A 12434-nucleotide genomic window follows, 5' to 3' on the forward strand; every position below is an offset into this window, starting at 1 on the left:
GGCTAATGACAAAGAATCATGGCTGAGCACTTTGCAGTGAGTCGGAAGCATTAAACCACACATTCATTGTGCAATTACCATCGTGTGATGACTGGTTGTTATTTTGCTCTTCTGCCATGCTATATTACATAGCGTAATGCAATTCCTTGCCTGCCACGACACGTGTACAGGGTCTTTTTGCAAATGAGTTGCACGCACCACCGCGGCTCGGTGGTACAGTACTCGGCTGCCATGCAGAAGGCCAGGATTGAAATCCCATTAGATCCTGGGCATTTTTCCTTGTTTCATTATTTCATGCCTATTGGTCACGCCAATGGCAAGGTCACTCAACGCAGGAGTGGGCGCCTAAGAGCTGTGCTCTTAAACACCCGATATTTTGTCCTCAGCAGGAAATGAAGCTCTAGACTTATTGCTGTCAGAGCAGTAGGCATGCAGCAAGCGCATGTTCAGATCAAAGTGCGTAAAATGCACATGAATGGGTGCTGCCATGTTGCTTTACACCAGCAACTGCCATCAATTACCAATACAATAATTCAAGGCATACAACAGACAGGCGAAGCAGTATTAAAGTATCACATATTGATGCGACTTAGCACATGCAAATGTCTAAACCTGGCCAATCATAAGGCAATTGCATAAGGAACTATGTTTTGCTGCAAACGCATGAGGCCTGCTTACACCTCAAAGCTCTGACAGTGCTGCAAGGTAGTGGGGAGATAGGAGTATGAAGTGTCAAGAAATTTTGATTGCAAAAGTTAAAGAAGCATGGCCCATTAAGCAAGACTGCACAAAATTAGAAGGGAACGTACCTTTCGAACAATTTGATCACATGTAGTAAGAGCAATTTTCAGAGAGCGTTCCACTACTGGCATAATCCATTCCTGGATCGCACGATCGATCGCTGTGCGCACATACTGTTTCAAATGAGGATGTGCCTGAAATAGTGGAAGCTGAAAGAGAGAAAGAGTTCCTTCCAAGTATTGTTTACTGGCAGTCTACAGATTTTCAAGTAGCAGTAAAACATTCTCAGCAAGCAAAATATGAAGGCAGCTACTTGGCCATGTTATATGGCCAAGAAAATTAGCTCAACACAATACAAAACTTGTTACTTAAAGATGTCGCGAGTTGTTGACATTTCACAAATTCTAAAATCTATGAAACAAGGGAGTGGAGTCGAAGCAGAGTGCAGTGTCTTGGAGAATGACTGGGAGAAGCAAATGACTAATTTCCAAACAGCATCAGAGTAACTAATTTGTAGCTTTGAAACAGAAAAAAGTCAGAGCTTGTGACCCCATGAACATTTATATAAGCAAACTCTTGCTTTTAACAAATAGGAATGCCAGAAGAAACAAGTTTGTGTGCCAAGGCGAAGTATGTGTGAATGATTCTGTGCTTTTCTAGCAAAGCAACCAAAAAAAAAGAATCATTAACTTGTAACCCAGCATGAACCAATAGCCATGTAAAATATTCCAATATGTATGGAGCCAAAGAGGCATGACATACATAACAAAAACAAGTAGTTGCACTTATTACAGGGTTCACGAAAATTCACGGGTAATCAAGGACTTACAAGGCGATACGTGTGAATATTCAAGGACCACAGTGTCGGAAACAACACAAGGTCAGGGGAGGATGGAAGCTTGAAATAACTAGAATTCATCAAAAAAGCGTAGTCGCTAGAGCAGACATCAAAAACATGGCTTCAATGACATTGTCTTTCTGGACAACTTTTAGTCCTAGTTTCTTAGAGCTGCAGAGATATCACTTTCAGTATCACAGAAGATGCTAACTTTTATTCCGATCGAAAAGACTAAGGAAGTGTTATTATGCAATGCCTCATTGCATTTCCCGAGTTTTCATATCAACACCTACTGAATAAAAGGCTTTGTTAGGTGTGTTGGTTGATTGCCATTGTTGTCCGTTTGTGCTCAAATCTATTCCACAATGTCAACTGTCTTTTGCTGCTTGGTCTTGGCATTCTTCCTAAGGCTGTACGTACTCAATGTTTTTTGTGATGGGCACATTACATAAGCTACCTGCTGCACTTATGACATCACAAATAATGCCTTGTAAAATGTGCAATAACAATTACTCAAAAAAAGGGGGGGGGGGGGAGAAACTCACAAAAACTTTCAAAGATTTGCAAAATTTCCAGTACACTCAAGGTCTTGAAAATGGACTTTTCAATTTCAAAGGTTTATAGGACTTGCATTAACCCTGTCATAATGCAACCAGTTTTTAAGATAGCCTAGACTAATACTGCTAAAAAATCACACTGCTAAAAAAAAAATCAAAATTTTTTCATTGACTAAAAAAGCAAATTTTTTTATTCACTCTAGCCAACCTGCACACCCATTTTGTAGTGGCTCTTTAATCAACAATTGATGTCTCTTCCCCATGTGTACTTGCCGTATGTGATATTTGATTCATTATTCAATATCCTTGGCCATTACTAGGCACTATTAGATACGAAGCAGCTCTTTCTAGCCTGTGTATTGCTGTCCTTCCGTGTCTCCCTGCCAACGCATCGCACCGTGCTCTCTTCGCTGCAGGTGTTGGGGCGGTGCCAAGTAGGTCACACCTCTCTTGCTTCGCCCTCTCCACCGCTCGCAACGTTTGAGCACACATCGAGTGAACACTCTTTCGGCTTGTTTATCTGCGATTGGGAGGACGCCAAAGAGCGAAGCTCTTTCGTCCGCTGAAACAAGCAAGGGCTTAAGCGATTTGGCCAACCCGGCCGTCGTCGGCGTTGCGCGGGTTAGCAGAGCCAATTGCGTTTGCGAATGGAAACGTTGCACCTGCACTACCAACAAAGCGCGGGCCAGGGAAGCCAAACGCAAGCGTTGGCAGTGGAAGACCAATGAAACAGACGAGGCGCGAGTCAAAAACGCCGATCGCGTCCGTGCGTAATGCTGCTTCACATTTCATCAGGGTTCCCTTTGGGTAGATGTCGTTAATTTTTTTTTCAAGATGATATTTCACAATTTGCACACCCTTAATAAAAAGAATATGAGCACTGAACATCACAGCTCATATGACCGCACCAGAGTAGTATAAGGGCAAAAATTCCAATCTTATCACCAGTAACAGTAATTTAAGAGTAAGCACATTGCATGAGTAATAAGTGCTAAGCCAAAAACACATACCTGGCTGTTTATTTGGATGTGCTGAGCTAAAGTGGTCATAGAAAGCACATTGATTTCCTGGTAGGAAAATTGCGGCTGTGGAAAAGCGCCTATTGATGTCCCAGATACACCCAATGTTGCAGGTGCCTCCTCAGGCTGTGGTGGCGGCAACCCCACCTGCAGAAATAATGCGCTTGATTACTCTCACTTATCACACCACTAAACTGCCGATAAAATAAAAGCACCCCTGAAGGATGGCACAACTGTAATGTTAGAATGTTAGTGAAAGTATGTCAAGCCCAATTTATTGAAATCATAAAATTAAAGCCCGTAAACTGCCTGCAACATATCCCTAAAAATGTATCCTTGTAGCCATGCCCAGTATGAGGACTTGAGAAGCGCCAATTTAAGGGCATAAAAATAGCACAAATCCTTATTGACACTTTCTGTACAGCAGTGGGATTACCAAAGGAGACAGATATTTCGAGGTATACCGATGCATCAGTCATGCCAGTTATGAGGTGCAGTTAACCTGACAAAAAGTGCACTGCACACACTTGAAAAAGGTACTGACACAAAAAACTTTGGCCTTGCATTTTGCTACAGTGTGTTGTTGGGGCCTGTTAGTCACAACACGGCACATTGTTTGCTGCAGCGCACGACAGATAATATTACAGGCGCCTCATTACCAAAAAGTTTCAGTTTGATTTAGTGGTGATTGACTAAATTTGAAGTCCCAAACCCACCATATGATTATGAGCGATGAAGTATTGGAGGGTTCCGGAAATTTCAACCACCTGGGGTTCTTTTCAATGGGCACCTGAGTCTAAGCACACGGGCTGCAAGCATTTTCACTGCCATCAAAAATGCAGCCGCCGTGGCTGGGTTTAATACCGTTTTTGTTTGAGAGAGGTCCAAAAACTACAAGTGCCAGATGCAACTATTGCCACCAGGTAGGTCCAGCGTTCGAGCACCTCAGCTTACAAAACTGTAGTGTACTTCCGCCGGGCCCGCATCAAGAAGTCGCTCCAAACAAAAAACAGGACAGCAGTGTCACCAAATACAAATACAATGTGCCACAGCCCTGGTCTTGCGAGCCACCAGTGAAATGTATGAACTGCTGGAGAAAACTCGGCAAAAGAAAATTGGTGCCTATCACGTCACCAATCGTGGCGACGTGAGAGTAGGGGGGTCACCACGGGGGGGAACTTTTGATGGTGTTAATACTTTCAAAATTCATGTAAAATACCTTCTAGGCTATATTTATTGTTGGTATTTTGCAATTGATACCGTATTTACTCGCGTAAATACTTTTCTTTCAGAAAAGTTGACGCAAATTTGGGGGGAGGGTTCATTACGCAGGACAAGTCACGGGAGTTATAACAGGGAAAATTTCGCATGATTAATTTGGCCCACAAAATGCGCAACAAATCTTTTTTGTAACCCAAGACTCTTTCTGCTTTCTCCTGTAACAAACGCACACGGATCGACGCCTACTTGTCCAGCTGCTCAGTTCCCAAGCTCCAGCCCATGCAGCCGTGTAGCTAGCATACCGACTGAATGCGCCCTGTGCAGCAGGTGTCTAACAAAATGATAAACCCGACGGAAAACACAGCATCAGATGGCGTTACACAAACATTTCGGGTGCACAACATGCGGCTGGCATGGTGGTTGCGCTTTGCATGAATCTAAGATGGAAGGCACGCGGCGTAAAAACACGCCGAGCACCAATCATCTCGGAGGCCATGGGCTCAGATTCTTGCTTAGTTTTCGTGCCACTGTGCTCGCGTTGCGCTAAAAGTAAAAAGGTTTCTGCATTCGACTGATAGCGCCCTACTGCAAAAAGCACGACTTTAATTTTGAATGCCATCGTCAAAGCTCGCAAATGTTTAGAATGGTTGCCTAACTATGTTTTGACTTTTATTATGTCATTATTTTGTGATATAACGGCTTGATTTGCCGTTGTTTTGATCATCAACAGTACTGGCTGTCACAGCAAAATAAAATGAACAGATATATTAATTTTTTTTCTCAAGGACCAAGATCGGGGGTGAGTTCATAATGCGAGTGGGTTCATGATGTGTGGTGCTTTATGGTGCAAGGCCATAGGATTTCCAAAGAGCGCCATTTCATGAGACAAGAGATGTGGGCAATGTTTATGATAGGTGGCTGTAAAGGGGCCTTGAAATTCCACACACTGTGGTGGGTAAAACATAGCAGTATTAAAATTATGACAGTGACGTGAAAGGTGTCTAGTGAGAATGGATGGTGAAAGAACGCGATAATAAAACTATGGTGATAATTGGCATTAGCACAAATGCCTTTTGAACGCCCTTGTATACAAGGGTCGGGAGACATGTGCTGCGTTTTTTTGTAATAACCGCAGTAGCGACCTCTCTTCAGAGGTCGTGCTACGAGTTCCCTAGATAAATCATTTGAAAATCTTGCACCTGTTTTAAGAATGACAGCAATGACTTGAGTTTGAAAAGTGGTCCCTACCAATGAACATTGGAGGGTGGAGTGGTATTTGTTGTTGATAGCATAATGAGAAGAATTGTTTTCTAAGCGTCTCCAATTCCTTACTTTTAATTAAAATGTGAAGCACAGTTTGTGCTTCACCATCTCTCACAGAATGATGGGTCGTCACCAGACAAAAGGTATGAGTGTGTCGTGTATGTGTGTCCCATCCTTAGCCGTTGTTAGTAAAACTTGTGAGCGGCGTGACTTAGATACTTCCGGCCACTGACCGAGTTGCGGCTTGGTAATATGCAGTTTATTTCGTGTGTGCGTATCCCATGTGCGCTGCCAAAAAGGTCCGAGGTTTTGTTTGAGGAGAGGATTCAGGTTGAGTGCAGGGACCGCCATTGTTGTATTGGCATTGATTGCTTGGCAATGCAGCCAAGTGGTTCGCCAATTCGTTTCCTTCTATCTCGCGGTGTCCTGGCACTCAGCACACTACCACATGCTGTTTGAGTGAGTAGAAATACAAGAGTAGAGATAGGAGCGAGTAGAAATACAAGAATGGAAATTTTGTGTTTTTTCAGGGTTTTTGAGGGCTTTTACCACGCTTAGGGAATCTGTGTATATTACTGCGCTTTGTAGTTTTATTCGTTTAATGTGTTCAACAGCCGCAAGTATGGCATGAGCTTCTGCAGTAAAGATGCTTGTGTTAGGATGAAGAGTACCGGCATCTGAAAAGGATGGGCCAACCGCAGCATACGAGACAGAAGTGTTCGTCTTCGAGGCATCGGTGTAGAATTCGGGACAACTGTATTTGTGTTGGAGTTCGTGAAAGTATGTGCGAATGTGTGCAACAGGCGCATGCTTTGTGACTTCCACAAAAAGATATGTCACAGTCTATAAATTGCCACTGCCACGGTGGAAGATACGCATCGGGAGCCATCAAACAGTGTTGTAGAAGTGGCTTATCTGTTTCCTCAGCGAGGCCTTTTACACGAAGTGCGTAGGGCTGCCTCAACGAAGGACGGCAGTGGAACAGGGCAAAATAAGACCGATCATCGATTGTGAAATGAGAGGGGTGTTCTTTGTCTGTGTTCACCTTGAGGTATTACACAAAAGATGTGTAACATCTCTGTAAGTGGAGTGACCACTCATTCGATTCCGCATACAGGATTTCCACAGAGCTAGTGCGGACAGCACCCGTAGAAAGGCGAATGCTTAAATTGTGCACGGGGTCCAGCATTTTCAAAGCACTTAGAGTCGCAGACTGAAAAACTGTGGCCCAATAATGTAAGCAAGTGCGAATGATGCTTCTATACAAATTCATGAGACATAGCCTGTCACTACCCCACGTAGAATGAGACAACACTTTTAGAACATTCATGACTTTTACACATTTTGTTTTTAAATACTTGATGTGCGGTATGAAGGTCAACTTGTCCAAGATTAGGCCTAAGAATTTCTGCTCGTCATTAACAGACAGACGTTGACTGTTCAGTTGAATGTCAGGTTCTGAGTGCATGCCTTCTTTCGGGAAATTAGACACACGTGCTTTTTTGTGAGTTCAGTCGGAACCCATTTTATTCTGCCCAATTGGAGACTTTGTTCAAACCAAGCTTAATCTGCCGCTCACACATGGCCAGATTAGAATACCTAAAAACAAGCTGGACGTTGTCGAAATATGTGCAGTAAAACATATTTCGAGGGATGGACAAGCGCAAAGAATTCATTTTGATAATAAAAAGTGTGCGGCTAAGTACACTACCCTGCGGTACTCTTATTTCTTGGACAAATGTTTCGGAAAGAACGCTGCCCACTCGGACACGGAATATCCGATTCGACAAGTAACTTTCGAATATCCTAAACATTCTTCCACGCACGCCAAGATGGGACAGGCCTCTTATTAATCCAAAGCGCCATGTTGTATCGTAAGCCTTTTTGATATAAAGGAACACGGAGAGAAATTATTGTTTGTGGACGAAAGCGTCTCTGATCTGTGCCTCGATACGAACAAGGTGGTCTGTGGTGGATCTACCCTCTCGAAACCCGCATTGAAATGGGTCGAGTAAATTGTTTGTTTCAAGGAAATGTTGATTGATATGTGGCGTTTAACGTCCCAAAACCACCATATGATTATGAGAGACGGCGTAGTGGAGGGCTCCGGAAATTTCGACCATCTGGAATTCTTCAACGTGCGCCCAAATCTGAGCACACGGGCCTACAACATTTCCGCCTCCATCGGAAATGCAGCCGCCGCAGCCAAGATTCGATCCCGCGACCTGCGGGCCAGCAGCCGAGTACCTTAGCCACTAGACAACCGCGGCGGGGCTCAAGGAAATGTACAAGTAAGCGGTTTATCATCTTTTCCAAAAGTTTAGAAAGGCAGCTTGTAAGTGCAATGGGCCTATAACTCGAAACTGAGGAAGGGTCCTTGCCCTCTTTCAAAGTAGGGATAACAATAGCCTCTTTCCAGAAAGTAGGGATGGTGCCAGAAAGCCAGATAGCATTGTATAGGGAGAGTAAAGTTTTTCGCGTTTGGAGCGGCAGGTTTTTTAACATTTCATACATGACACGATCGTAGCCTGAAGCAGAATTACTGCAGGAGTTTGGTGATGTTTGTAGCTCACCTAAGTTGAAAGGTTGGTTGTATGCCTCGTATTTTGTGCACTTGTGTTCTAGTTTCTGCTTTTATATCCTTGCTTTATATCTTTGGAAAGCTTCAGTATAGTGTGACGAGCTAGACACCTGCTCGTAGTGTGCACCGAGGAAGTTCACCTGATCTTCCAGGATGTCACCTTGTGTGTTTACGAGTGGCAGTGAATGTACTTGTCTTCCTGCTACTCTACCAACCATGTTTTAGACTTTAGCCTTTAGTGTATATGAATTGATCCCTGATAAAAACTTGTGCCAGCTTTCTCTTCTGGCCTGCCGATGCGTTCTCCTGCCTTGAGACTTTATTTTCTTAAAGCTGTCAAGATTTTCAGCTGTCGGTAAGTTTCGAAGCAACCTCCACGCCTTGTTCTGCTCCTTTCGCGCATTACGACACTCTGTGTTCCACCATGGAACTCGTCGCCTGCCGGGCAGTCCAGAAGTTTGCGGGATGCACTTGGCTGCTGCGTCAATAAGGAAAGCTGTGAAGTACTGCACAGCTTCATCTATGCTCAACCCACAAATGTAAGTCCAGCTTAAATCAGTAATGCTATAAAACTGTTCCCAGTTGGCTTTGTATGTCAGCCATTTGGGAACTCGTGAAGGACATTCTTATGATCTTGGTGTACTCAAAATGACAAGAAAATGGTCACTTTCGTAGGAATTATTTATAATTTTTCATTGGAGTAATGGTACAAGTGAAGGAGACGCAATACTGAGGTCTTTGGAGGAGTAAGTTTTGTTGGCAAAGTTATAATATTGCCGCATGTTGTTAGGCACCTACCGAAGTCTTGCGCCGCTTCCTGCTCTTATGAATCCTGCCACACCAACTGACAAGCTAAATGCGCCATGCAACGCTGCCTGCACGTGTCACCACACCACACGCTGGAAAAAGAAACCTGGCGGTGTTTCGAAGGAGCAGCACGCGGCGAGACGCATAAAGAAGACGTTGACGAGGTTTTTCACTAGCGAGCTCAGGACAACCTTTGTGTATTTAGTTGACGGGCACAAGTTTGCCATAAATAAATAGTTGTTTTGGCTTTCGCGTTGTATTCGTTCGTTACAAACTAGTAGAGGTGCTGGGTATGATTCCAAGCCCATCTCAGGTTAGGAAACATAGCCCAGAACCCCGAAGGTTGGAGCCAGCGCAGTTGACTCCCGTACACCAAGGCACGAGTCACCGCCTACGAGGTGAGGGGCTCGAGTGTGGTGCCCTCTTCGATTCTTTAAGACCAGCGGAGGCCGTAAGTTCCGAAGCCTCTGCAATGGCCGCCCAAGTGTCTTCATTTCCATCTCATATCGTCATGACCCCGCCCCGAATACCAGAGGTCTTCTATGGTGATATTTTTGAGGACTGGCTCGATGGGTTCGAACGTGTCGCCAAACTGAACGGTTAGGACGAAGACCGGAAACTTTGCTACGTCTACGTGGCACTGCAAGATTCTGCACGTACGTGATTCGAAAACCTTATTGTTGTGGGAATTCCTTATTGTTGTGGGAAGACTTTCGAAGAGAGTTTCTTGCTACGTACATAAACACGGACTGCAAAGAAAAGGCAGAGGCCGCTCTTCAGACGCGAAACCAACGGAACGAGAGCGTTACCATGTACACTGAAGACACGTCCCGACTGTTCTGCCGGGCCGACCCGAACATGGCTGAGGAAAAAAAGTTGCGGCACCTGATGCATGGAGTGAAGGAGGAGCTTTTTGCAGGCCTGCTGCATAATCCACCCCGCTCTCTTGCTGAGTTCAGATCAGAGGCGACGATAATAGAAAAGACCCTGCAGCAGCGCGCGCCAATACAACAGGGACGTAAGCGTCTCATCTGTTAGTGCGGCGTCGACAACCCTCACGAGTAACATTGACCTCTTGCGTGAAATGGTGAGGGCTGTCGTAAGGGAAGAACTTCAGAAAATACAAATGACTCAAGGTCATCCAGCGATGTCCTCCCTTGCCGACGTTGTGCGCGAAGAAGTGCAGCAGGCGGTTCTTCAACCACAAACTCGGGTGCTACAGCGCACACAACCAGAGCCTCTGCCTCAGTTGCCGTACGCGCAAGTTGTATGACAAGACCTTGGACACATGAATCGGACGGCTACGGCAGGACCTTGGACACATGAATCGGACGGCTACGGCTGCTGTGATGCCTCTGACGTTTTCTCCGAGTATGCCGCTACCAATGCCGGAAGCAAGACCAAGAGCGATGTATGGCGCACTGTAGACCAGTGGCCCCTGTACTACCACTGTGGAGCAGCAGGTCACCTTTACCGGCCGTGCCAGTATCGTCGAGCGGGGCTGCGTGGTTTTCCAGTAAATGCATCATGCCCGCGGAACAGTGAACGGCCCTATGAAATCAAAAAGTACTTGTCTTCACACTATTCACGTCAAGACACGCAACAATGGGAGTCACGTTCGACAGCACTGATGCGCTATCAATTGCTGAGTCCTCGTCCGTCATCAAATCTCCAAAGACCACAGTCACCTAGCTCGCGACGAGAAAACTGGAGCCAGCGACCTCTGGAGGTGAGGCCGCTGATATACTGACAACTGAAGACTCTCCATTGTTAGCTATACAGGACGAAGGGAGTTACTCAACGACAAACAAGTGCAGTAGTAGCGATGTTACCTCAGAAATATTAGTCACGATCGACGACGTCCAGACAATTGCGCTAATAGACACTGGTGGTGTGCAGACTATTCCGTCGCCAGTAATGCTCTTGCAAAAAAGCTCAAGAAGGTGATGACTGAATGGACCCGATCTTTGATACGTACCGCTGGAGGGCGCTTAGTCCCGTGGGGTTATGCACCGCAAGGATAGGAATAAGGGGATTCGTGTATGTCGGTAGCGTTATTGTGCTTCCTAAATGCTCCTGTGAACTGATTATAGGCATGGACTTCTTGCAAACAAACAATGCCGTCATTGACTTGCAAGAGTCTTAGGTTTCGTTTTCTATGGAGAATGCCGTCGCCATCTGTCATGCAGTGAAACCAATCGTTCTACCTCTCCGCATTGTGGAAGAAGATGTAACCGTGCCGCCACGTTCCAGTTTGACCGTTCTTGTGAGAAGTGAAGTTCTCCATGACTGTTACTAGAAAAAGGACTATGAGTGGCAAGAGGCCTGGTGAGCCTTCGTGATGGATGTGCGTATGTCCTATTAACTAACTTTGGAAATGAGCTGCAGCATGTCGCGAAGAGAACATCCGTAGCATCGCTGCATTAGTACGTGCAAGTCTCAGATGTTCGCGCTCTTGATAAAGCTTCAGAGACAGTCGATAATGTACTCCAATCAGTAGACATTGACACAGAGTTCTCGTCATCTCAGAAACAACAGATTGCTGACCTCATAAGAATTCGCCAAGTGCTTCTCCACCTCGTCGAAAGTCGGACGTACTCATGTCGCAATGTGGTCGGCATCATGGTCGAAGAACACGCGAGACCTGTGCATCAGTGCCCATACCGAGTAGTGCCAAAAGAAAGAGAAGCCATCAAGAACCAAGTGCAGGAAATGCTCAACAATGACGTAATCCAGCCATCCAACAGTCCGTGGGCATCACCAGTAGTGTTAGTCAAAAAGAAGGACAACACTCTGATTTTGCGTTGACTACAGAAAGCTGAACCAAGTCACAAAGCGTGATGTTTACCCACTTCCGCGGATCGATGATGTCTTGGATAAGTTACGCAATGCTCACTTCTTTTCATCACTGGACTTAAAAAGTGGATATTGGCAGATCGAGATGGACGAACGAGATTGCGAGAAGACGGCATTTGTGACCCCAGACAGACTATACAAGTTCAAAGTGCTGCCTTTCGGTTTGTGCTCTGCTTCCGCTACGTTCCAGAGGATGATGGACACTGTGCTCTTCGAACTCAAGTGGCAATCGTGTCTCGTCTACCTTGACGATGTAGTGGTTTTTTCTTCTACCTTCAAGCAGCACATCCACCGACTGAGAACGGTACTGGATGCCATTCGTGTGGCAGCACTGACCATGAAACTGGGAAAGTGTCACTTTGGATTTCGTCAGCTTAGGTTCCTCGGGCACATAGTTGCTGCAGAAGGCGTCCGCCCGAACCCGGAAAAGATTGCAGCTTGAAAATTTTCCGAAACCGCAAGACAAAAAAGCCGTCAGACGATTCTTGGGACTAGGTGCCTACTACAGATGCTTTGTTGAAAACTTTGCTAAGGTACCTGAGCCTTTGACA

General features: G+C 45.3%; 1 protein-coding gene across 2 annotated transcripts in view; it reads right to left on the bottom strand.

The window, feature by feature from the left end:
• Not1 (CCR4-NOT transcription complex subunit 1) overlaps positions 1 to 12434 on the bottom strand; it is a 206566-nt gene that overhangs the window by 78580 nt on the left and 115552 nt on the right. For both annotated transcript variants that reach the window (XM_075877698.1, XM_075877697.1), the window contains 2 exons: positions 3147 to 3302; positions 810 to 950 (listed from right to left, as the gene is read on the bottom strand). In XM_075877698.1, the coding sequence (XP_075733813.1) occupies positions 810 to 950; positions 3147 to 3302 (297 nt within the window). The remainder of the gene's footprint in view (positions 1 to 809; positions 951 to 3146; positions 3303 to 12434) is intronic.

This window comes from Rhipicephalus microplus, chromosome X (genome assembly GCF_043290135.1).
Source record: "Rhipicephalus microplus isolate Deutch F79 chromosome X, USDA_Rmic, whole genome shotgun sequence".
Taxonomy (NCBI): Eukaryota; Metazoa; Arthropoda; class Arachnida; order Ixodida; family Ixodidae; genus Rhipicephalus; species Rhipicephalus microplus.